General features: G+C 51.7%; 1 protein-coding gene across 1 annotated transcript in view; it reads right to left on the reverse strand.

The window, feature by feature from the left end:
• Positions 1-26,844, reverse strand: part of LOC147668713 (N-acetylneuraminylgalactosylglucosyl-glucoside beta-1,4-N- acetylgalactosaminyltransferase 2-like) — a 528,736-nt gene that overhangs the window by 109,576 nt on the left and 392,316 nt on the right. Inside the window, exon 7 of the mRNA XM_086948488.1 lies at positions 25,017-25,103. Coding sequence (XP_086804614.1) covers positions 25,017-25,103 — 87 coding nt within the window. The remainder of the gene's footprint in view (positions 1-25,016; positions 25,104-26,844) is intronic.

A 26,844-nucleotide genomic window follows, 5' to 3' on the forward strand; every position in this document is an offset into this window, starting at 1 on the left:
CCACCTGGTGTCCGAGGTAGGTTACAGACCCTTGCCCAATTTGACACTTGCTGGCCTTGATCGTGAGGCCAGCTCGCTGAAGGGCTTGCAGCACTGCTCGGAGGTGGTGGAGGTGCTCGGTCCAATGGTGGCTGTATACAGCGATGTCGTCTAGGTAGGCGGCGCTGAATCCTTCGAGCCCCGCCAGGACCTGATTGACGAGCCGTTGGAATGTTGCTGGGGCATTCTTCATGCCGAAGGGCATGACCGTGAAATGGTAATGGCCATCGGGGGTGGAGAAGGCAGAACGTTCTTGCGCCCGGGGTGTGAGGCCGATCTGCCAATAGCCTGCTGTCAAGTCGAAGATGCTGAGGTAGCGGGCAGCTCCCATTCGGTCGACTAGTTCATCTGCCCGGGGGATGGGGTGCGCGTCTGTTCTGGTGACCGCATTCAAGCCCCGGTAGTCGACGCAGAACCGGAGTTCGGGTGTGGTGCCGGGGGCAGCTGCTTTGGGGACCAGTACGACAGGGCTGGCCCAGGGACTGTCTGAGGGCTCGATGACCCCGATCGTGAGCATCTTGGCTATTTCTTCCTGGATGCAGGCCCGTACCCGGTCTGGCACGCGGTAGGCCCGGTGGCGGATAGGGGGGCTGTCCCCGGTATCCACATCGTGCACACACCAGGAAGTGACACCCGGGGTGAGGGAGAACAGGCTGGCGAACTGTGATAGGAGGGCTTGACACTCCTGGCGTTGTTCTCTGGTGAGGGCCTCTGAGAGCCGGACCCCATCCACGGAGCCGTCTTGCTCTTGAGTCCGTAGGAGGTCAGGGAGAGGCTCGGAGTCTTCTTCAACCCCAGTGTCTGTGGCCATCAGGAGGCTGAGCTCTGTTCGCACAAAGTGGGGCTTTAGTCTGTTAGCGTGGAGGACCCGGAGAGGGTTCCGGGAGGATTCCATGTCGATGAGATAAGTGGCAGGCCCCTTGCGCTCTATTACTTTGAAGGGCCCTGTCCATTTGTCTTGCAGGGCGCATGGCTCAGTGGGGGACATCACCCATACCTGTTGGCCAGGTTCGAATTCAATGGATGAGGCATTCTGGTCATACCATTTTTTCATGTCCTCTTGACTGGCCTCTAGGTTGGCCTTCGCTAGTTCTCTGAACCGCCGGGTCTGGTTGCGGAGGGTGAGGAGGTACCGGAAGACATCTGGAGGGTTCTTTAGCGGAGGCATCTCCCAGCCTTCTTTGACGAGACTGAGCGGCCCTCGCACTGGGTGTCCATATAGCAGTTCAAATGGGCTGAAGCCCAGGGATTTCTGGGGGACTTCTCGATATGCGAAGAGGAGGCACGGCAGCAGCACATCCCACTGGCGACGGAGGGGCTCTTCCAACCCCCCGATCATTCCCTTTAGCGTGCGGTTGAACCGCTCAACGAGTCCGTTCCCTTGAGGGTGATAGGGGGTTGTGAATCTGTAGGTGACCCCGCACTGTTGCCAGAGGGACTTCATGTATTTGGAAATAAAGTTCGTGCCTCTGTCGCTGACGACTTCTCGGGGGAAGCCCACACGGGAGAAGATCCCCATCAGGGCCCGGCCGACCACCGGGGCTGTCACAGTTCTCAGAGGAACAGCCTCAGGGTAGCGGGTGGCGTGGTCCACTAGCACCAGGATGAATCGATGGCCTTGTTTTGTGCGTGGGTCCAAGGGCCCCACAATGTCTATTCCGACTCTCTCAAACGGGGTAGTGACCACGGGAAAAGGTTGCAGGGGAGCCTTTAGTTTGCGGCCGCTCTTCCCACTGGCTTGGCACGTGGGGCAAGATCGGCAATGCTGGTGCACATCGTTTCTCATTTTGGGCCAGAAGAAGTGGGTCACTAGGCGACTGTAGGTTTTATCTTGTCCCAGATGTCCTGCCAGGGGGACATCGTGGGCCAGGTTTAACAGGAAGTCTCTGAAACGGAGGGGTACCACTAGTACTCGGTTGCTCCCCAGCTCGGCGATTCTTTGCTCGCTGTACAGCAGATCATTGTCCCAGTAGACCCAATGAGTTCCGGGGGTATCCCCTGCGCTTTGGGCGAGCGCTTGCTGGCGGAGTCCCTCGAGGGAGGGACAGGTCTTCTGTTCTTTGCGAAATTGTTCTTGCGTGGGCCCCCCTTCTTGAGGCCACTGGTCGAGGTTAGCGAGGTTGGTGGGTTGAGCTGGTTCGGCGGGAATGTTACGGTCGGTGTTTTCGGCCGGGGCAACCGGAGGCGGTGGCGCCGGCCATTCGGGTTCTTCTGGCTGGTGGTTGGCACGGGCGGCCATGGAACGGGTGGTGACGCACGCCCAGTCGGGGACGCCCAACATCCCCAGGTGTTCCTTTCTCTCCACGGCGGCCCACGGAGAGCTTTCCAGGTCATTGCCCAGGAGGCAGTCTACGGGGGCATCGTCTCGGACCGTCACTTTCAACATGCCGGAGACCCCCCCCCATTCGAAGGGGACGCAGGCCATCCGACACAGGCTCTCCGAGTTATCGGCTGATCGTACAGGGCAGAGAATGTTCGGTAGATACTGTTCTGGGGCCACCAGGTGACAGCGGACGGCTGTTACACTGGCCCCGGTGTCACGAAGGGCTTCGGCCTGGTGTCCATTGATGCTCACCCATTGGCTGTACTTCTGGGTGTTAGCGGGTAGGGGGACCCGCGGGACCATGTCTTTCCCCCCTAAGCAGGCTAGAGTCATGGCGGCCGGCTCCCACTCTTGATGCTCTTGTTCGTACTCTTCTTGTTCCTCGGAGATCTGTTCTTCCCCTAGGGCTGCAGCGGCCATTTGGCGGGGTCTTGGGCTCTGGTACTGCGGGCAGTTTGGGTCGTTCGCATAGTGGCCGACTCGTTGACATCGGTGACACGTGACATTGGCTCTGTACCCCGGTCGCGCTGGGGTGCTGCCCCGGTTGGCCGGGGGGGTGGTGTTGGTAGCGGGGGCGACCGGGGCGTTGTCTCTTCCTCGCCCTTGGCCCCCTCCTCCTCCTCTGGGTCGGTGCTGACCATTGTTGTTCCGGTTCTGTTCGTAGGACCCATTCCGGCCCACTCTGGTGATCTCCCACCGGTCAGCTTCGGCTGCGAGCTGCCGGGGATCCGTTAACTTGCTGTCGAGTAGGTGTTGGCGGAGTTCAATGAAGCAATTGTTCGACAGATGCTCCCATACCATCAGGTTAAATAGTTGCTCGTAGGTCGTGACGTTGCTTCCTCGGATCCAGCCCTCGAAGGCTCGGCTAAAGTATGTTACATAGTCCACCCAAGTTGTACCCGGGATGCGGGGGCAGTCTCGGAACCTCTGACGGTACATCTCGGGTGTGAGACCATAGCGGGTGAGGAGGGCCGCTTTCATATGGTCGTAGGAGGTCATCTGGTGGTCCAGGAGCTGTAGTAGGGTGTCGCGGCCCTCATTGAGGAATCTTCCCCAGAGACCGGCTCCCCAGTCGCTTCTATCGATCCGGTGTGCAGTCATAGCGATTTCATAGGCTTTAAACCATTGCTGGATGTCGTCCTCTCTGAAGTATTCTCGGACAACATCCTTGGGGATGTGTACCTTTTTGTCTGTGGCCCCTGAGGTGGGGGGTCGCTCCGGTACCCCTGCTTCTTTATTCTGCTTGCGTAGGTTGATCTCGGCTAGGTTTCGTTCGTGTTCGTACGCTAGTTTTTTTTCCTCGAGCTCCCTTTGTCTCTGTTTCTCCTCTCTTTCTTCTCGGAGACGCAGGTGCTCTAAGTTGATTTTTTGTTCGGCCAACTTAAGTTCAACGTCCATTTTAAGTCGGGCCATTTCTAGTTCGTGTAGTCGGGTCCTTTCTCTTTCCTGGATCTCGCCTTGCGAGAGACCCGTTCTTTGCCCTTCCGGGGCCGTGGTCGCTTTTTCTACGGTGCTTTGATCAGGGGTTCCGGCAGCCCCGGTTTCTGCCCAAGATTCTAGGGCATGCTTAAAATCGTCCTTGGTACTCAGTCCGGTGGTAGCGATACCCAGTTCGATGCAGAATTGTTTAAGTTCACGATGGTTGTACTCCTCCAATTTCTCCATTTGGAATTTCTCGGTTGATCCGCTCTCTTTCGTGGTCATTGTGACTTCGTCGTGGGGTGAGCTATTCTCTGTACGTTTATGCGGTGATTCGGATCGCGCCGCTGGCCACCAATGTTAGACGGACCGGGAGGGTCGGCCGAGGTTACGGGGAGAGGTCTCCAGGGAGAGCCGTCTCCAACGACTGTACAGATAAGTAACTTCCCCCCCACAGACGGACACCACACAAGGTTGAAGGTTAACGAGACTTTATATGCAATTCTTAGGTTACGAGGATGGATACAAGGAGGTCTGGACTCAGGGGTCCCCTCGGTTCTAGTCTCTGGCTTAGGAAAGGGGTAGCGGGACAGTCTTAGTTACCAATGAGTACAAAATAGCTCTCAATCCTCGAGCTCGGCGTTCTAGATGATCGGGCCGTGGAGGAGCCAAGCAGGTCCCGAGATGGATGAAGGAAGGACGACGGTCCGCGGCGGAGCCTGCAGGTCCCGGTGGAAGATGACGGTTACAACGGTTCGCGGCCACGCCAGCAGATCCCGACGACGATGAAGGATGAAGGTTACGACGACTGTGGCAGCGCCAACAGGCAGGACGATGGTGCACAGGACAGAGCTATGGCAGCGCCAGTAGTCTGTCCAGGATGAGTTCCTCTTTACGTCTCTCGACTCCAAGATACAACTGCCTTCCTGCTCTGGAGCTGCCCCAGTTATAGGGCTGGCGTGCTTTGATGTCCGGACCCTCGCACTTGGAGGTCGGGAGGTCCGGGATGGGGGAGTCCAGACACCCAGCAGGGGGGTGGAGCCAGCGCCCGGGGAGGCGATGGGCGAGCGGCACTTGGTGGGGGAGAGCCATCGGCACCTCTTTCTCCCATTGACTTGCCAAGTAGCCCGCTCACCTCCTGGGTGGAGGGTGGTGCCGGAATGTCTGAGGCCGGGCCAGGCCCAGGGTTGAGGTCGATCGGGGGCCAGGCGGCCTCGTGGTGGAGTGTCCAAGATGGCGCCCCAGGCTGGGCGCGTGGGCCGGCAGTGGATCGGACCCTCGAGGTCGGCAGGCTCGAGGGCAGGGGTCCCTGAGGGGACGGAGGACGTGCAATGGTGGTGTGTGGTACTTGCGGGACTGGGCTCAGGCCTGGTTGGGCCGGGGGAGAGCGGCCCTTCATGTGGCCTGTCCAACAGGGACACAGAAAGAAAAGGGGGTGGGGCCGCGAGGGAGCAGCGGGGGTCACACCAGGGGAACAATAACGGCAAAAGAGTTGTATTTTAACTCTGTCACCACTATTTTTCACTTACTGTTGTTTTTAATTTCGGTAACTGACCACGAAGCTCCCCTGAGCAGAAGCGCTGCAGTCAAGCGCTCAGCCTGCCCTCCTAGACCCTCCAAAACACAGCGAGCCCACGCTGCCTGAGAGGAAAACGCCCACACCGCCAGCGCGGTCGAAGGCGAAGCCACGCCCACTGCGAGGCCACGCCCATAACATCTCCTACAAATGTGTCGGCCATTCCAGCGCAGCGGACGAGCGCAGCGGGAGCGCCGTTTGCGCGCCGAAGGCGCGCCTAAGGCAAGCCCGTCTGCGCCCGTCCGCGCACGACCGGGCCTAGGGCCAGACTATATGCCTGTCCCAGCCGCCTCTAAGGTAAGCTATTCCCGCAGAGAGCTCCTCAGCCTTAGACCCACTAAAAACAGCTCCTGTCTGGCACTATACGACCCTACTGTCCCTTTTCGCCGCTGTGACAAATGCAAACCAGGCAATCTCTCCCTTCCGAAACCCCCCGTCCCTCCCCCTGTCCTTAAAATCTCGACCCTTAACTGCAGATCACTTCCCAAACATGCCCTGCTTATCAACCATCTTATTGTCGACCTTAAACTGGACATACTTTTCCTCACAGAAACCTGGATTACGGAGCATTCCAACGCTGACATCGTCCTAGCTCTCCCCCCGGGCTTCCTTATCATGTCTCAACCGCGTCCCCTAGGTAGAGGAGGTGGATTAGCCATTATCCACAGGGACCACTTTATCTGTCGATCCAAAGACTGCGCGATCCAAGACTCAGAGAGCTGCCTCTTCACGATTCAGCTGTCTTCGACTAACTCCCTGTCAGGCCTCCTGGTGTATCGGCCGCCCGGCCACTCTGGCCCCTTCACAGCCGCCCTCCTGGAAACCGTTTCCTCCGCGGCACACCTGACACCCAACTTCCTGATAACAGGCGACCTTAACATTCATCTCGAGGATCCCCTTGACACTGGGGCAACCGACTTTATTGACGACCTAGCGGCCTTGGGTCTGCTTCTCGCCAACTCTGAACCAACTCACACGAAAGGACACCTTCTCGACCCGGTGTTTTCCAACATCCCCTCCCTCCTTTTCATTAATTCCCAACCCCTCCCGTGGACGGACCACTTTCTAGTCACGACCCATCTCCCTGGAGCTTTCAAAAAGCCTCAAAAACCCCCCACCTTCACCAGAGACAGAGCGTGGGCCAGACTCTCGGTGGAGGATTGGTCCACAGCCCTGGACGCTTCGACCCCCAGTCTTTCTGAGGACCCCTCCACCGCCGACTCCCAAGTCAGAGACTGGATATCCTCCACTCTCGATAATATTATCCCCATAAAAAATCGGGAGATCAAAAACAGGATAAAAGGCCAGGCCCCCTGGTATACTCCTGACCTCAGGGACCTACGCAAAGAGTGCAAAAAGGCCGAGAGGCAGTGGAGAAAGGACTGGCTCCACAGTAACAAAGACCTCTACAATAGTGCAGTTAGACGCTACAAATCAGCTCTCAAACTTGCTAAGGCAGGATTCTATGACAACAGAATACAAAACGCCACCAATTCCACAAAAGAAGCGTACCTGATTGTCAAAGAACTCCTCAACATTCCATCAGCACCCACCGTTTCCCATGCCCCCTCAGACAGAAGTAATGACTTTGCCTCCTTCTTCGACTCTAAAATCTCGCGAATACTGGACTCTCTCCCTAGCATCACCCCCCACAACTCCACTGATACGGAGGTCTGTATTAACAGCCCGCGGCTGTCCTCCTTTAGAGCAACCTCCCTCATTGAGGTCTCCGCCACGTTAGCCAAAATGAAAAGCGGCTCTCCTCTTGACCCAGCCCCGGCCAGACTATTAAAAGCTGCCGCCCCCAGCATAGCCTCTACCATCAGGGATCTCATTAACATCTCCTTGCGCCAAGGCACAGTGCCGCCCAACTGGAAAAATGCGGTTGTCAAAGCCCTGCTAAAAAAACCCCATCTGAATCCTGACGATATGTCTAACTATAGACCCATATCACTCCTTCCCTGCATCAGCAAGATGGCGGAGAAACTAGTTAATTCCCAACTCTCCCAATTCCTTGAGACCAACAAAATCCTGCGCCCATCTCAAACTGGCTTTAGGCCCGGCCAGGGCACGGACACAGCCCTCCTCTCCGTCATTGAGGAATCAAGGCGCATTCTGGATTCAGGAGGATCAGTGGCAGTGATCCTCCTGGACCTCAGTGCCGCCTTTGACACGGTGGATCACCGTGTCCTTCTACATCGCCTGGCCAGGGCAGGAATTGTGGGCTCAGCACACGCCTGGATTAACTCCTTCCTATCAGGCCGTTCATTTCAGGTGTGGGACGGCAACTCTCGCTCAGACCCCCTTCCACTCACATGTGGAGTCCCGCAGGGGTCCTCGCTTAGTCCCACCCTGTTTAATGTTTACATGGCCCCCCTGGAAGACGTCGTGACCCCCTATGGGATCAAAATTGTCAACTACGCTGACGACACCCAACTTGTCGTCTCCCTCTCCCAGCTGGACAAACACCCAGACAGCCTGCGGAACTGCCTCCAAGACATCTACTCCTGGATGTGCGAATCTTCCCTCAAATTGAACGGTTCTAAAACCGAAATTATGCTCCTGGGCAACAAATGGTCATCAATTCCCGCTTCGGTGTGGCCGGACACCTTTGGTGAGATACCCACTCCAAAGTCAGAAGTCAAAACGCTAGGCGTCTGGCTGGAACCAAGCCTCACCATGAAGACCCAGGCAACCAAGACCGCTGGATCATGCTTTGGCCTCCTGCGGTCAACCCGCAAAATTCTCCCTCTCCTTCCTCCGCTATCCAGGAAACTACTGGTTCAAGGGCTCATCCTAGCCAGACTCGACTATAGCAACGCCGTCTACCTCGGTGCACTGGAGTTTACCTTAGCCAAACTCCAACGGGCACAAAACGCCGCGGCAAGGATCATAATGGACCTCCCCCCCAGAGCCTCTGCCAAATCAGCCCTCAAGGCCCTGCACTGGCTCCCTGTCCGCCAAATTTAAGGCAATGTGCACCAGTCACAAACTCATTAATGGTGCCGGCCCGGCCGCCCTGAAAGACCTTGTCGCCCCCTACAAAGCCCCTAGGGCACTGCGCTCGGACGACGAGCATTTGGCCATCGTCCCTAAATTTAAGAAGGCTCGGACCGGTGGCCGTCGCTTTTCGGTCAAAGCCTCCTCAGGCTGGAACGCACTGCCTCGCCACTTGCGTCTGGAACCCTGCCACGCCCTCTTCCGGAAAAAACTAAAAACTTTCTTATTCCCCAAATAGTCCTCCGGTCCCCCCTCCTCTTTGGATATCTCAGCTCTATAGCGCGGGGATGCCTCCGGGTCACCAGGCGCTTTATAAATTTATAAATAAATAAATAAATAAATAAAATCGCAAAGCCTACTGACAAAAAAGAAACACTACAGTGAAATACAAAACGAAATACAACAATACAGTGAAATACAAAACGAAATACAAATGAAAGGCACAGATGAGGGCAACAGCGAGAGGAAGAACGAGCAGCAGCGAGGGGGCACCGAGGTCAGGGACGGACCTGAGGCGCTGGGGCAGAGACGCACCTACAGCTGGTGGGCCATGCGGCGTGGGGGGTCCTGAGGTCAGGTCTATGCATTGATACAACCAACATATTCTTCTACCTGCTGGCTTCTAGAACATACCAATATTCTCAATCTTTGAAATTATCTGCTTGCAACTAAATACTTGTTTACACGTGATTATACCACAAACCTGGTGATTCGTATACTACCGGGGACGGTGGGTTTCACTTAATTAACGTTCAATGAGGGAGCCATAGTACCTATTGCATACAAATCACATTTGAACGCTGGATTGAAATGCAATTTTCGAATGTTGAAAAAGTTTTGATGGCGGTCCAAATAGCGATTCTGAAAGAACGCTCACTTGCGCAATAACAATGTATTCTTATGGTCATGCCTCTCCCTGCTTTAGAAGCAGTGACTAAGACGAGTGTGCCAAACTCTAAGGCATTACATTCCCGTTGGATACAATGGACTACTTCTTTGACATCAGCTGATATCACGTTTATCTTTGAACTTGCTCTTCAGAAACAGAAGTTTTTATAGTATGAACATGTTCATCCTCCCCCGCTGTCCTTGCTTCCTTTGGATGAACACAAATGTAACATTTATACCGATGGCTCGGCTCAACCGGCCGTCGGTTCCAAACATGCTTATTCAGCGGCTTGGGCAAATGTGTCTGGTACAATTGTTAATGGAGAATTTAAGTCTTCATTAGTAAATACTCAGTCACTTGGTGACTGTACAGCGCAATTGGCGGAGCTGCGTGCGCTTGTCCTTGCTCTCGAGTTTGCTGATCCTAATGTGAATACTCTTAGTATATGCAATTCTAACTACTGTGTTCAGTCTTTCAATGACAACTTATCCTTTTGGTCTCAGAATGACTATTGAGACTCTAAAGGCAGCGTTTGGGGATTTTGGGTACTAAGGGGATAGGAAGGTACAACCCCTATACACTGAGGTCCTGTTTTCCTGCCCATAGTTCTGTGTATGTGCAGAATCCCCACAACAAATGCAGACGCTTCTCTCATGCTGCTAACTAGCATGAGAGAAGCACCAGGATTGGTTGGATCGGGCTGACTCAGCAATCCAACAGACACTGGAGGCCGGTGCCTGCTCTCCACCCAGCTGTCTAAGACAGTTTGAGTGAAGAGGTTTAAAGTGCGCATGTCAGGCTGGCCATCGATAGACAGCTGGGCAAAGTGACATGCGTACTGTAGGAAGGTACATCCTGACTATGGTTGCCCCCAACTTTTTGCCCTGTGTTTTAGCTGGTTTTGGACATAGTCGACCTGGGACCCTGCCAATCAGGACCCCAGGCCTACTGCTCTCTCTTTAAAATGGATTCCATGTACCCTAGGTACATTTCCAATTGGTACTGGGCCACCTTATCAGACCCTGTAACTCAGGGCATAGGTGTACCCAGGGCTGCCAGGGGCTGCAGCATGTATTATGCCACCCCTGGCTGGCCTCCTAAATTTGACACAACTGGCTGCATGACAGCTGGGGCAAAGTCGTGTAATCACCCTTTGCTGTAGGTGTAGTATACCTATACCTAACCCTAAAATGGACACACAGATTCCTATCAGTCACTCCTATGGCAGGCCTTGACAATCCTGAAGGCGGAGTGCTTGGAATCGTGTGAGATGGTGCTCTGGCATGAGCTGAGCCTGTCTGCAGCTTGCGGAATCAAGTCCTAATAGCTGTTCCATGATATCGCATACCATATACTCTTAAGTGCATTATAATCCTCGCGGTTAAATGCTATCTTTGGTATTGCTTTATCAAAACATGTCGAGTAAGGTGTCATACGAATTGGAATACTAACCCCTCGCCAATTCTGGCGACGGGGTTAGCATTCCACCCTTCTAGAGGGACACGACATGTATGTAACTGTGAACCCCGGTTAAAGTTAACTGAAGCCTCAGCTCCACAAAATGGATGCTGCCACCACAGACACGAGTCTGACCCCCTACAGCTGGGAGTCCTTCCAGCGAGGGGAGCCTGGACAAAGGGTTTCCTGTCAGGGGCGGTGCTAGCACCGTCCCAGACATGGTTTTGTGTATCCTGGGTAGGCAGGGCTTTACAGGAAGGTGACTGCTGAGTGGCACCCCGGTGCTCACTACGCATAGGCCGGTCTGAACCAGTTCCAGGGGCACACCAGCCCCTGGCCTGGGGAAGTCCGGCATGGCTGAGGGGTGTAACCACCCCCCACCTAGTCCCACCCATAGGCAGGACCTAGTCACCGGGTCAGCCCCCTTTTTTAGTATAAAGATGGGAGCGGGCCCCCTGTTAAAATTAGATCATCTTTGGAATCAAGATACCACTTTCTTCGAAAGGACTTCACGATTTCTTCTTCAAGATTCTCCCTTGTGGCTAAGGAGTAGTCACCCTGCATCCGCAGGCACCATCCTAAAGAACACTGCGGTCTGCTGCAAGTCCTTCATCACGAATCCGACGACCCAGCTCGACGAGACCCGGCTTCCCTGGCACCTCTGACCTCTACTCACCTCTACAGCCCAGCTGAGAACCGTGAGTGCGACGAGACCTCAAGGGACCGACGATCGCCAAGACTGCACGACATCTTTACTGCAAGCCCACCGTGTCCTCCACTGGTGAGTGCTTTGGGGTCCGAGAAGCCCCGACCCTGCGCAGCTCCAGCACCCAAGATCAGCCCCCCTGCATCTCCACGATCTGCGTGGGGCCCTTCTGCTGTTTGCTGTGCACCGCGTTGTTTGGCTACTAGCCGGCTGGCTTGTGGCCCTCTGAACGACGCCCAACGACTTCACGACTGCTGGTCTGGTTGCTCCAGGCTGGCCTTTGCTTCCTTCTTCAAGAGAGGCACCCCGGACCCTCCTGGTCCACTCCAGACGCCATTTTAGGTCCACCGCGTGGGCTTGAATTTGCCAAGGCTTTGTTGCCCAATCCTGGGTCCAGCGACGCCGACAGCTTCTATCTTCGTGGGACAGCTCGATCCTCCATCCTGGTTGCCGACAACGCCTCCTGGTCCGTGAGATCTTCGAGTCAAGCGTCACCCACTCACCTTGTCGAGGTGGCTACCATCCGGTGCCCTCCTGGTGCCCACTGACTACTGGCTAGTAGTCTCGAACTTGGTCCCCTCTGCTTTCAGGTGTCATCTATCTTCGAGATCCAGGCTTGGATCCAACTGAACTTTCTTCACTGGTCACCGGCCAGCATCTTTTCTTCCGGCTCCTGGTCCGTCTACGAGGATTCCCGACGTCTTTTCAGACCTATGCAGCTGCAGCCCCTGGGCTAGGTAACTTCGGCATTTCGGTGCCCCAGCATAGCCTCACTATCCAAGGGTCAGAATCTACTTTCGTTTTCTCCCTACCAGGTCGGGTTCGCCCGAGAACACTAACTTTCTAATTCCTAGCTACCATAGACTTTTGTCCGCATCTCGCGTGAGAGTGCACACACTGCACCCGAGTCCCCTAGGCCTCCTAGAAGTAATCTAACGATTCCCTAGTCAAGTCCTAGCGATTCCAAAAGCTATTAGTACTGTACTTACCTGCTAGGAATTTCGCATTCCACTTTCAGAGTATATGGTTTTCCGTGCCCCTCGGGCATTTGTATATACTGTGCTAACTTAAGTATTTTTGTAAGAGTTTTGGTTTGTGCTTAGTACCCTGTCCTCATAAAGAGTACAGGGCTGTTGTGATCTTTAAATAAATAACTGTTTATTTTCATAACACTTGTGTGGTGTCCTTTCACTTGGTATTCAAGGGGTATATGTGTGGTAAACAGCTGGCTTAACGCGCCCTCTCGAGTCTTTAGCCTTAGACTGCTCGTATCCACGCTACTAGGATAGCTGGTCTATAAGGTTGACTTACAACCAATCATCAATAAGGGTTGCTGGACTGATACATAGTGTTCACTAGAATAGTGAGCACTGCATATCAGGCCACCTTCTCACATTGGTGGCAGCGGTGGGATTTGAGCTTGCTGTTGTTTTACCACACGTATCCTAAGAATATCTTGTTGAAAGATCACATAAGTACTGTCAGGTACATATAACTAAAGCTTAGAATACTCTGAGTTCTACTGAACCAGCTGTTGTAGCTCCTCAAGGCTTAGCACACCTTGGCTGCAACTCTAGCAAGGGACCAGTAGGTAACACATAGTGTAGGTAGGTGCATCACTTACACCACACTAGAAGCAGCATGTCAGACAAAGGAGGAAACTCTGAGTATCCCCTTGTGTCAGTGGACCCTCCACAGGTCCCTTCTAAATATGCTGCTCTTAGCTTCCATGAGATGAGACAAGTGTGTACTCTCAGGAAACTAAAACAGGGGTCTAACCCCACCACTTCCTTTCTGATTGGTCTCCTAGAGGCTTATGATGCCAGTAGGGCTGGTAACCCAGACCCTTCTAATCCAGATGGAAGTTTGCCCTCCTTACAGGGTCCCTTTGATATCCATCCCCTCCTTGAGGCAGATGTTGCTGAGGATGAGGATGAGTTATCAGGGGATGAGGCAGATAAGGGACAGGTAGAAGTCAGCAGACTAAGCAGGTCCAACTTAAGCAGACATGAGCTTGGTACTGGGGGACCCCTGGGCCCACTCTCAGGTCAGCTTAACATTGGGAATGGACGAGTTAGGTCTCTATCAAGAGGCTCTAGCAGATCCTTTCGAACCAATGGCTCTCTCAACTCTTCTCACAGAGGAATGTCTTCCCCTAAGAGGAGAGTGTATGAAGCTGAAGAAAGGGCAGTCAAACTGAGGATTGAAAGGGAAGAACTTGCCCTGGCCAAAGAGAGACTTGCCTTTGCTAGAGAGCAACAATTGAGTGGGACAGTTCCCACTGGTGGCAGCAATAAACCTAGCAATAGGGAAAGGAGTTTTGATACAAAGCACCTGAATAAGATAGTGCCCCCCTTTAAAGAAGGGGATGACATCCACAAATGGATTACTGCTTTGGAGAGAGCCTGCACTGTGCAGGGTGTTCCCCAAAGTCAGTGGGCAGCTATCTTGTGGCTCTCCTTTGATGGGAAAGGTAGAGATAAGCTCCTCACCACAAGGGTGGAGGATGCTAACAATTACCAAGTCTTGAAGAATGTACTGGTTGATGGGTTTGGTTTAACCACTGAACAATACAGGATGCTGTTCAGAGACACCCAGAAAACTCAGTCTCAAGATTGGGCTGACTTTGTTGATTGTGCCACTAAGGCTTTTGAAGGCTGGCTACTGGGTAGTAAGGTTACTGATTTTAAAGGATTGTATAATCTAATTATGAGGGAGCAAATCTTGAATAATTGTCAGAACCAGCTATTACATCAGCACCTGGTAGACTCTGAGTTGACCTCTCCACAGGAATTGGGTAAGAGGGCAGACAAATGGGTCAGAACCAGGGTTAGGCCTAAAAACCAGGGTGGTGACCAGAAAAAGGAATCAACCAAGCCTCAAGAGAAGGGTGGGGATAAATCCACAGAGAAGACTTCCCAAGGGCCCCAAAATTCCAACAAGGGTGGTGGGTCCCAGAACACTCCTTCAGAACAGAAGAAACCTTATTGCCATACCTGTAAACAGGTGGGTCATTACAAAAGTGATGCCAGTTGCCCTAAAAATGGTAATAAGGGAAATATACCCCCAGGTAATACTCCTAAACCTCCTGTTACCACTAGTGGTAATCCCCCAGGTGGTGGGAGTGCCCCCAAGAATGTGGTGGGCATTACTTTGGGCAATCAGGAGGACTATGGCTTAGCCAGGTTCCCTGACCACACTCTTGTCTGTGAGACTGGCATGGGGTTGGCCAACTTCACTACTGGACCCCACATTTTGGGCAAGTATAGACAAGAAGTTCTAGTGAATGGTCAGAAAGTTGAGGCATTCAGAGACACAGGGGCCAGCCTCACCATGGTGAGTGACCATCTGGTCCCCTCTGCTCAACTGACCCCTGGTTTTACTTATCAGGTGACAGACATTCATGGAATGAAGAGAAGGCATCCCATGGCAGTAGTCAAGCTCAGCTGGGGTAATGTCACAGGGCCCATGAGAGTGGCAGTGACAGATAACCTACCTGTAGATTGCTTACTGGGGAATGACCTGGAACTCTCAGCATGGGCTGAGGTGGAACAAGAAACTCATTCCAGAATGATAGGCCTATCCAGACAGGTTAGTGGGGCAGTAATAGCTACAGCCCCAGTCCAAGCACCATTCCTCCCTGAAAAGGTTGGAAGGGCAGTGGTAGCCACTGCCCAGGCTCAGACAGACTTTTCAGAACAGGATAGGAGGGCTGTGACAGTCACAGCCCAAACACAGACTGAGTGCCCTCCTGAAAAGGTTGGCAAGGTTGAAATGGTCTCAGCCTCTACTCAGACAGATAGTGAGGTTGTGAAGCCTGAAACAATGGATCACTCCACTCAAACAGAGAGCATTGAGGAGGAAGAAGAGTCTTCCCCCTCCCAGACACTAGGTGAGAGCCAGCCTCCTCAGGGAACTGACTCTACCCCTGTTGAAGGAACTGCCCCAGAGGTAGTCAGGCCTAGCCTGGCAGAGCCCCTGATGGCAGTGGACCCTTCCCAGGTGGGACCCAGTCTGGAGCAGGTAACCTGCACCTCTCTACCCTGCCTCAGTCAGCCCAGGGCTGAAGAGACCAGGGAGGCCAGTGGTGGACCCCAAAGGGCCCCCTGTCCAAAAGAACCCCTTAATCAGCAGATTAGGATCACTGAAGCTGGTAAACCTAGCCAAGTGAAAATAGAGCAGACTCCTGAGGGATCCCCCTTAAAAGTAGTTAGGGAACTCCCACAGCTGGACACTGTTGGGCACAGCCAAACATGGGGCCTAAAAACCCCAGACCTGACCTGTCCCTCCAGTAAGCCAAACAGAGGGACCCAGCCTCCAGCTTTAGGTAGCCAGAGGCTGACCCTGAGAGCTCAGTGCATCTCAGCTAAAGAAAGAAAGGCACATATGATGGATGGTGATTGGAGGAAGTTGAGCCCAAAGGTAGAGGAGCCTCACTTCAGTACTCCATCCCAGCATCAGCCTTCTTCTTTCCCAAGACACACCAGAGACAGAGATTCCCTATGGTGGAGACCCTCAGATACCCTTAGGGTGAGGGGTTGCCTAGTGGACCATGACACAGGGGGAAACCAAGCCAGAGCTGGTCCTTCCTTATATGGCCACTTAGGTAATAGAGGCTTACCTGGACAAGGATAGCCTTATCTCCTTTCGTTTGGGGGGGGGTTGTGTAGGAAGGTACATCCTGACTATGGTTGCCCCCAACTTTTTGCCCTGTGTTTTAGCTGGTTTTGGACATAGTCGACCTGGGACCCTGCCAATCAGGACCCCAGGCCTACTGCTCTCTCTTTAAAATGGATTCCATGTACCCTAGGTACATTTCCAATTGGTACTGGGCCACCTTATCAGACCCTGTAACTCAGGGCATAGGTGTACCCAGGGCTGCCAGGGGCTGCAGCATGTATTATGCCACCCCTGGCTGGCCTCCTAAATTTGACACAACTGGCTGCATGACAGCTGGGGCAAAGTCGTGTAATCACCCTTTGCTGTAGGTGTAGTATACCTATACCTAACCCTAAAATGGACACACAGATTCCTATCAGTCACTCCTATGGCAGGCCTTGACAATCCTGAAGGCGGAGTGCTTGGAATCGTGTGAGATGGTGCTCTGGCATGAGCTGAGCCTGTCTGCAGCTTGCGGAATCAAGTCCTAATAGCTGTTCCATGATATCGCATACCATATACTCTTAAGTGCATTATAATCCTCGCGGTTAAATGCTATCTTTGGTATTGCTTTATCAAAACATGTCGAGTAAGGTGTCATACGAATTGGAATACTAACCCCTCGCCAATTCTGGCGACGGGGTTAGCATTCCACCCTTCTAGAGGGACACGACATGTATGTAACTGTGAACCCCGGTTAAAGTTAACTGAAGCCTCAGCTCCACAAAATGGATGCTGCCACCACAGACACGAGTCTGACCCCCTACAGCTGGGAGTCCTTCCAGCGAGGGGAGCCTGGACAAAGGGTTTCCTGTCAGGGGCGGTGCTAGCACCGTCCCAGACATGGTTTTGTGTATCCTGGGTAGGCAGGGCTTTACAGGAAGGTGACTGCTGAGTGGCACCCCGGTGCTCACTACGCATAGGCCGGTCTGAACCAGTTCCAGGGGCACACCAGCCCCTGGCCTGGGGAAGTCCGGCATGGCTGAGGGGTGTAACCACCCCCCACCTAGTCCCACCCATAGGCAGGACCTAGTCACCGGGTCAGCCCCCTTTTTTAGTATAAAGATGGGAGCGGGCCCCCTGTTAAAATTAGATCATCTTTGGAATCAAGATACCACTTTCTTCGAAAGGACTTCACGATTTCTTCTTCAAGATTCTCCCTTGTGGCTAAGGAGTAGTCACCCTGCATCCGCAGGCACCATCCTAAAGAACACTGCGGTCTGCTGCAAGTCCTTCATCACGAATCCGACGACCCAGCTCGACGAGACCCGGCTTCCCTGGCACCTCTGACCTCTACTCACCTCTACAGCCCAGCTGAGAACCGTGAGTGCGACGAGACCTCAAGGGACCGACGATCGCCAAGACTGCACGACATCTTTACTGCAAGCCCACCGTGTCCTCCACTGGTGAGTGCTTTGGGGTCCGAGAAGCCCCGACCCTGCGCAGCTCCAGCACCCAAGATCAGCCCCCCTGCATCTCCACGATCTGCGTGGGGCCCTTCTGCTGTTTGCTGTGCACCGCGTTGTTTGGCTACTAGCCGGCTGGCTTGTGGCCCTCTGAACGACGCCCAACGACTTCACGACTGCTGGTCTGGTTGCTCCAGGCTGGCCTTTGCTTCCTTCTTCAAGAGAGGCACCCCGGACCCTCCTGGTCCACTCCAGACGCCATTTTAGGTCCACCGCGTGGGCTTGAATTTGCCAAGGCTTTGTTGCCCAATCCTGGGTCCAGCGACGCCGACAGCTTCTATCTTCGTGGGACAGCTCGATCCTCCATCCTGGTCGCCGACAACGCCTCCTGGTCCGTGAGATCTTCGAGTCAAGCGTCACCCACTCACCTTGTCGAGGTGGCTACCATCCGGTGCCCTCCTGGTGCCCACTGACTACTGGCTAGTAGTCTCGAACTTGGTCCCCTCTGCTTTCAGGTGTCATCTATCTTCGAGATCCAGGCTTGGATCCAACTGAACTTTCTTCACTGGTCACCGGCCAGCATCTTTTCTTCCGGCTCCTGGTCCGTCTACGAGGATTCCCGACGTCTTTTCAGACCTATGCAGCTGCAGCCCCTGGGCTAGGTAACTTCGGCATTTCGGTGCCCCAGCATAGCCTCACTATCCAAGGGTCAGAATCTACTTTCGTTTTCTCCCTACCAGGTCGGGTTCGCCCGAGAACACTAACTTTCTAATTCCTAGCTACCATAGACTTTTGTCCGCATCTCGCGTGAGAGTGCACACACTGCACCCGAGTCCCCTAGGCCTCCTAGAAGTAATCTAACGATTCCCTAGTCAAGTCCTAGCGATTCCAAAAGCTATTAGTACTGTACTTACCTGCTAGGAATTTCGCATTCCACTTTCAGAGTATATGGTTTTCCGTGCCCCTCGGGCATTTGTATATACTGTGCTAACTTAAGTATTTTTGTAAGAGTTTTGGTTTGTGCTTAGTACCCTGTCCTCATAAAGAGTACAGGGCTGTTGTGATCTTTAAATAAATAACTGTTTATTTTCATAACACTTGTGTGGTGTCCTTTCACTTGGTATTCAAGGGGTATATGTGTGGTAAACAGCTGGCTTAACGCGCCCTCTCGAGTCTTTAGCCTTAGACTGCTCGTATCCACGCTACTAGGATAGCTGGTCTATAAGGTTGACTTACAACCAATCATCAATAAGGGTTGCTGGACTGATACATAGTGTTCACTAGAATAGTGAGCACTGCATATCAGGCCACCTTCTCACACGTACTTTAAACTTTAAGTGTGGTGTGCACCATTTCCTCCTCCCTGCTGCCAGTCAGCAGTGCTGGCCCCGCCCCAACGCTTCGTTCTGGCTGGCCAGCTGCACTGAAAAATAAATCGTAATAAAATCATTTTAATATCATTCATGGTTGCTGCGCTGGCAGAAGGGAGGCGAAGCTCCTGCGCCTCTGGTGCACAAACCACAGCTGCTTTACTAGCATTATAATGCCATGTGTGTGCCCCTGAAAGAACTAACTCAGGAAGATGGATAAATAAACACAATAATATCAACTATGTGGAGGTCAAGCACTCTTTTGTGGGAGCTTTCAACGCCTGTTCAATCAAAACAAGTTCCCCTGTGGGCGGAGCCAAACCCCCTCTCTATTGATGCTCAGGGATATATGATGTTACAACGCGGACTTTTACTCCGCATACCGTTACAACGCGGTTTTTACAACGCGGATACTGTAACAACGCATGTATTTACAACGCATTTTTTTACAACGCAGGTACCTTTACAACGCAGACCATTACAACGTAAGTATTGGTAAGTATATTTTAATATTAATAATATAATAGTAACTTAATTTTAAAAATATAATTTAATGTAATTTTAAATAATTTAATTTCCGTTAATTATTTTAAATTTAAATTAATATTACTTTATTTTTACCATGTACCCCTGTACCCCAGAAACTGAAAACTGACCCTAAACCCCAAAAATAAAATAAAGTAATTTTATGAAATATAATTTAAATTAAATATTGAAAATAAAAAAAATATAACTTTATTTTTACCCTGTACCCCTGTACCCCAAAAACTCAAAACTGACCCTCAACCCCAAAAATAATGCAATGTAATTTAATTTAATTTATTTACTATTAAATAATTTAATTTAAAATTAAATTTAATTTATTTTTACCCTGTACCCCAAAAACTGAAAACTGACCCTGAACCCTAAAAATACCCCTTTACCCAAAAACTGAAAACTGACCCTGAACCCTAAAAATACCCCTTTACCCAAAAACTGAAAACTGACCCTGAACCCTAAAAATACCCCTTTACCCAAAAACTAAAAACTGACCCTGAACCCTAAAAATACCCCTTTACCCAAAAACTGAAAACTGACCCTGAACCCTAAAAATACCCCTTTACCCAAAAACTGAAAACTGACCCTGAACCCTAAAAATACCCCTTTACCCAAAAACTGAAAACTGACCCTGAACCCTAAAAATACCCCTTTACCCAAAAACTGAAAACTGACCCTGAACCCTAAAAATACCCCTTTACCCAAAAACTGAAAACTGACCCTGAACCCTAAAAATACCCCTTTACCCAAAAACTGAAAACTGACCCTGAACCCTAAAAATACCCCTTTACCCAAAAACTGAAAACTGACCCTGAACCCTAAAAATACCCCTTTACCCAAAAACTGAAAACTGACCCTGAACCCTAAAAATACCCCTTTACCCAAAAACTGAAAACTGACCCTGAACCCTAAAAATACCCCTTTACCCAAAAACTGAAAACTGACCCTGAACCCTAAAAATACCCCTTTACCCAAAAACTGAAAACTGACCCTGAACCCTAAAAATACCCCTTTACCCTAAAACCCAAAACTGACCCTAACCCCTAAAAATACCCCTTTACCCCAAACATATAACATTTAAAAAATAACCATATACTTACCAATACTTACGTTGTAATGGTATGCGTTGTAAAGGTACCTGCGTTGTAAAAAAATGCGTTGTAAAAACATGAGTTGTAACAGTATCCGCGTTGTAATGGATGCGTTGTAACAGTAGTGCGTTGTAAAAAATGCGTTGAAACATAAGTGCACCGATGCTCAGGCACACTGTCAAGCCAGACCACAAAAAGGGCCTTAAAGACATTTACAAAAAGCCATGAAACTGATTGGTTATGACAACTTATTATTGATTATTAAACCTCATCTCTTCTCTTCAAGGCATCAGTCACTTTGTCTTTAAAGCTCCCTTTTAGATTTTCCTACTTCTCCACTTTTATCCCAAAACACTCTTTATCTCTGACATGACTCGACCTTCTTCATCTAGATTCTCTCTCCTCATTATTAACCGTTTCTTGTTGCATTGATGCCTTACTGGCTTTTACTTATTAAAATGCATTGTGTGTTTCAAAACAGATGCTTAAAATTCTTCGACTCCACCCCTTGTGAGCCCAGACTCTGCCACACAATAACAAAATAAAAATAATTAGCTGCACTTATGGCAGACTGCAGTGGACTAAGGGATGCGCTCCTGTGGGGATGAACTAAGGAATGCGCTCCCGCCGGGATGAACTAAGGGATGTACTCCTGCGGGGATGAACTAAGGGATGCACTCCTGCAGGGATTGTTGGACTTGGCCCTTCTGGCAGGTTCACCCCTGAACTTTTTGCTTTTGATATGTGACCTGGTGATAGTGATTTTTGGTTTCTGTGCACTTTACTACTGTGTTCCAGGGTAAAGTGTGTGTGTGTAGTGAGGTTGACCTGCCCTCCCATAGGAATGCATGGGGAATGTATGTGACCATGTTAGTTCCTGATGTGTGGGGAGTGCAGGCTCGAGTTTGGTATGTGCGGACTCGTGTGATTAAATGCTGCGCAGTGATGTATGCGGCGTGATTGTGTCTAGTGTGGAAGTGCCACTTCTAGAAGTTGGCATGTGTGTGTAATTTGTGTCTGGCTTGTGATTGGCTAGAGCTGGCTGGTGAGCCTGGCTCCAGGAGTCATGATGGGTCTGCCCCGGTGGTGATTGTTAAGATTAACATGAGTGATGTGAGGGAGGAGTACACCTGGGACCTGAATACGGCTGGGCTTTCCCCACACAATGCTGGCTCCGCCCCCTGTGGTGTGTCTAATGATCCTAGCCTGCCTAGTGAATAGAAAGGGTGGCTGAGGAAAACAAAGTGCTCCAAAACCAGCTGCGACTGGTTTCTCCGCCACCCTGCACCCAGACAAAGGTTTTTACTGTATAAAAAGGGGCTGTATCCCCTTACAAAATGTTCTCTTCCTGATCCAAGCTGAGGGGGGCCTGCTGCTGCTGGGCACCAGGAGGACCACCACTGAGGATTGCCTCCCTGCCTAGGAGAACCCTGTGAGCTGGCTCTGGGCCCAGCCTTGCCCCCCCATCCTGAAGGGCTATTTCTGGACTTTGCCCTGTAGTGCCCCTGGATTTCTCCTCACAGCGCCAGGGAAGCGCTGTTTCCCTTTTCCAGGGAGCCCTTTCCCGTTCCAAGGGCCGCACAGGGCGGCAATCGCCCTCCTCAGGGATTCCCGGCATGGGGATCCCCTGCCTGCCAACATCGGCGCGGGTGCCACCCCGTCCTTGCCGTGTTCCTCTTTGTTTTGTGGCATCTTCACGGGAGCCTACCCCGTGTTATTTATTTTATTTGGGAGTGTATCTCCCCTGCGTTTCTGCACCTCTAAAAATGGGTGCCCACCCTGTATTGCTGCCAAACAAGCCGCCAAGGTATCCCCCTGGGCCACCCCGCTGCCTGCGGTGACCCGGAAGGAGAAGCCACAAACCCGGAAGTCCTGCCCCGCAACCTCAGCGCGGGCAGAAGCCAGAAGCAGGCATCTCCCACGGGGCTCCCGAGAGAGAGGGAGAGCCCCGTGGTGTCCCGCAGAGGAGCCTGCAGCTAGCAACGGTGAAAGGAGGGGCGCGAGGCATAGTGCCGTGCCTGCCCACGCCGCACCATCAAAGAGGACCTGCCGCCCCCGCCGTCACCGCCTCCAGAAGCGGAGAAGCTGGTGAGTGACGGGGCGGGAGGGAGCACGGGACCGGCCCCACAGACCAGCGCCAGAGACCGGTGAGTGAGGCCTCAGTGTGTAGTGTTGTGCAGGGGGCATCTGGGCACATTTCCGGTGCCTGCCCCTCCCCTATTGCCGGTGCAGACTTCGAGTGGGAGCCACGAGGCTCAGGGGGCACCAAGTGTTCTTTAAAGGCCCGCTCCCCCTTTAGGCACCCCCAAAGTGAGAGCTTTGTTTTGGAGCCCACGAGAGGCTCAGGTGGCATCTTTGCGAGTTCGAGTCCCCCGAGAGGGACTGCACCAATCAAGGGGCATATTTGTTGATGAGCCCTGAGAGGTTCAAGGCGGCATTTTCGTTCTAGAGTCCCACGTGTTCTTGGGTGCCAGTCTTTATTTCAGAGTCCCAGAGAAGCGCCAGGAGGCACGCTGGTGCCAGGCTCAGATCTCCAGCTGCCAAGCACTTAGTGGGCAGCTGCTCCGTTTAGGCCCCTGACATTGGGACACAGGGCATTTCAGCCCCAGAGAGGCCAGTTGGCCTGGGACAGTCACAGTTTGTGGCCTATGTGATTTCTGCGCAATTGTTCTGTGCTGCACCTCTATATGTGTTTTTATGCGTCATGGGCTTTTCCCTACACCGCTGAATGTATGTTTATGCATCATGTGTTTTCTTCCCCTACACCTCTGAATGTTGTGATGCATCATGTGTAATGTTTTCATGCTTATACCCCTAACTGTGTAGTGACACTTAGGTGGTTGTTCTCCCTAGTACAGGTGTTGCTAGTAAGGTCCTGGTTCCCTGCGGGACATTCTCCTAAGGTGGTTAGGGTTGCGTAGGTGGGACTTACCTGTTACCAGTAGTTACTGGTTGTGTGCTCAATTTTCTATTTTTGTGCTAAAGTGATTATTATTCTATGTACCGAGTGCTATTTCTAACAAGTATTCTAAGACTAAAAGTGCATATTCCTGACAGTGGTCCATGTGGCCCTGTCCTGTACATATCCCCTGTAAATTCTGCCTGTGCCTGTTGGCACATTGTAAAGTGTGGGTTTTTATCTAATGTGTTTTGCTATAATACAAAGGCTATTTTTATACATAACCTTGTGTGGAGTTTCCTTTGTGGTGGGCCTTGGGTGTTGTTGCTGGGGGTGCGTGCTCAAACACTTAACTTACTTAGCCTCTGGGATAAGCCTTACTGCTCGCGCCACATTGCCTAGAGGGTGAGGAGGGGTTATCTTTGGCGTATAACTCCCTTGCCCTGACTAGAGTGGTGGTTTCTGCCTGGCTTTGGCGCAAGCCTCAGCCAACTGGAAATCCCATTTCTAACAGGGATGAACTAAGGGATGCTCTCCAGCGGGGATGAACTAAGGGAAGCACTCCTCTCATGATGAACTAAGGGATGCGCTCCTGCGGGGATGAACTAAGTGATGCGCTCTTGCGGGGATGAACTAAGGGATGCACTCCAGCCGTGATGAACTAAGGGATGCGCTCCTGCAGGGATGAACTAAGGGATGTGCTCCTGCGGTCTTGAACTAAGGGATGCACTCCTGCGGGGATGAACTAAGGGATGCAATCTTGCGGGATGAACTAAGGGATGGACTCCTGCGGGGATGAACTAAGGGATGCGCTCCTGTGGGAATGAACTAAGGGATGCGCTCCTGCGGGGATGAACTAAGGGATGCGCTCCTGCGGGGATGAACTAAGGGATGCACTCCTGTAGGGATGAACTAATGATGCGCTCCTGCTGGGATGAACTAAGGGATGCGCTCCTGTAGGGATGAACTAAGGGATGCGCTCCTGCTGGGATGAACTAAGGGATGCGCTCCTGTAGGGATGAACCAAGGGATGTGCTCCTGCAGGGATGAACTAAGGGATGTGCTCTTGCGGGGATGAACTAAGGGATGCACTCCTGCCGTGATGAACTAAGGGATGCGCTCCTGTATGGATGAGCTAAGGGATGCGCTCCTGCTGGGATGAACTAAGGGATACGCTACTGCAGGGATGAACTAAGGGATACGCTCCTGCAGGGATGAACTAAGGGATACGCTCCTGCAGGGATGAACTAAGGGATGTGCTCCTGTAGAGATGAACTAAGGGATGCGCTCCTGCTGGGATGAACTAATGGATGCCCTCCAGCGGGGATGAACTAAGGGATGCACTCCTGTGGGGATAAAGTAAGGGATGCACTCCTCTGGGGATGAACTAAGCGATGCACTCCTGTACGGATGAACTTAGGGATGCACTCCTGCGAGGATGAACTAAGGGATGCACTCCTGCAGGGATGAACTTAGGGATGCGCTCCTGTGGGAATGAACTAAGGGATGCGCTCCTGCAGGGATGAACTAAGGGATGTGCTCCTGCGAGGATGAACAAGGTGTGTCGGGTTTGTGCAAACACATCAGTCAAAAGCATCTTAGTATCTTAGTATGTCACTCGTTGGTGGAAGGTGGAATCTTTACCTGCTCCAGGGTCGTGTAACCAGGGCAGCCTGGGCTGGCGGATCAGCACTGGAAAACGGGCGACATAAGGCCCCATCGTCAGCGTCACTGCGGAGGAAGCAGATTGATTCATGTCAATGTGTCCTGCAACATGTCACCTACAAGAGATATCACTCACATCAATGTCTCCTGCAACGCCTCACTTAGCAGAGATCTCACGTCCAACATTGGCTCACACAGAGCAGATTTCACTTGAGCTGATAATGTATGCTGTGCCTCCTTCCTAGCAGATATAAGGGCTGCCAATATCTCCTGTGAAATTTCTCAGCATAGAGTTCACATATGTCATTTTTATAGTGCTTACTATCCCTGTTGAGGCATTGAAGCGCTTCACAGCGAGTAGCGTGCTACTCCTGAACTCAAAGTTAGCAGTAGTCCGGCAGTAGATCCATTTTTTCTTTTTTTTCTTTGTATAATAATGGGTTATGCCTGTACTCCACAGATCCCATGCATTTACTCCAAACTGATGGTAGAGGTAGATTAGATAGAGCTAAATTAATCGAGATAAGATGCAAGTCATTAGTAGTAAATATAGGGATTGGGGCAGAGTTGGCTTCCTTTAGCATAGATATCCCCATGAGCACACGCATGTGCATTCATAATCAAACAATATTAATATACTCAGTCCCTCTACATGTACATTTAATACCTCAACCATCCACCTACCCTTCACTCTAGGCATCCATCTAATCACTCAACCATCCACATATTTGTCCCTCTACACATCCACCTAATCACTCACAGATTCACCTACCTGTCCCTCTACATGTCCATCTAATCACTCAACCATCCACCTATCTGTCCCTCTACGTATCCATCTAATGACTCAACCATCCACCTACCTGTCCCTCTACACATCCACCTAATCACTCACAGATTCACCTACCTGTCCCTCTACATGTCTATCTCATCACTCAACCATCAACCTATCTGTAACATCTACGCGTCCTTCTAATCACTCAACCATCCACCTACCCTTCCATCTACATGTACATCTAATCACTCAACCATTCACCTATATGTCCCTCTACACATCAATCTAATCACTCACCCATCCACCTACCCCTCTCTCTAGACATCCACATATTCACTCAACCATCCACCTACCCGTCCCTCTATGCATCCATCTAATCATTAAACCATTCACCTCTCCGTCCCTCTACATATCCACCTAATCACTCAACCATCCACCTATCTGTCCCTCTACATATCCACCTAATCACTCAACCATCCACCTACCCATCTCTCTATGCCTCCATCTAATCACTCAACCATCCACCTACCCGTCCCTCTACACGTCCATCTAATCACTCAACCATCCACCTATCTGTCCCTCTACATATCCACCTAATCACTCAACCATCCACCTACCCATCTCTCTATGCCTCCATCTAATCACTCAACCATCCACCTACCCGTCCCTGTACACATCCATCTAATCACTCAACCATCCACCTACCCATCCCTCTACTCGTCCATCTAACTACTCAACTATCCACCCACACATCCCTCTATACATCCATCTAATCACTCAACCATCCACCTACCCGTCCCTGTACACATCCATCTAATCACTCAACCATCCACCTACCCATCCCTCTATGCCTCCATCTAATCACTCAACCATCCACCTATCTGTCCCTCTACATATCCACCTAATCACTCAACCATCCACCTACCCATCCCTCTATACATCCATCTAATCACTCAACCATCCACCTATCTGTAACTCTACACGTCCATCTAATCACTCAACCATCCACCTATCTGTCCCTCTACATATCCACCT

This window comes from Lissotriton vulgaris, unplaced genomic scaffold, assembly GCF_964263255.1.
Source record: "Lissotriton vulgaris unplaced genomic scaffold, aLisVul1.2 SCAFFOLD_899, whole genome shotgun sequence".
In the NCBI taxonomy this organism is placed as follows: Eukaryota; Metazoa; Chordata; class Amphibia; order Caudata; family Salamandridae; genus Lissotriton; species Lissotriton vulgaris.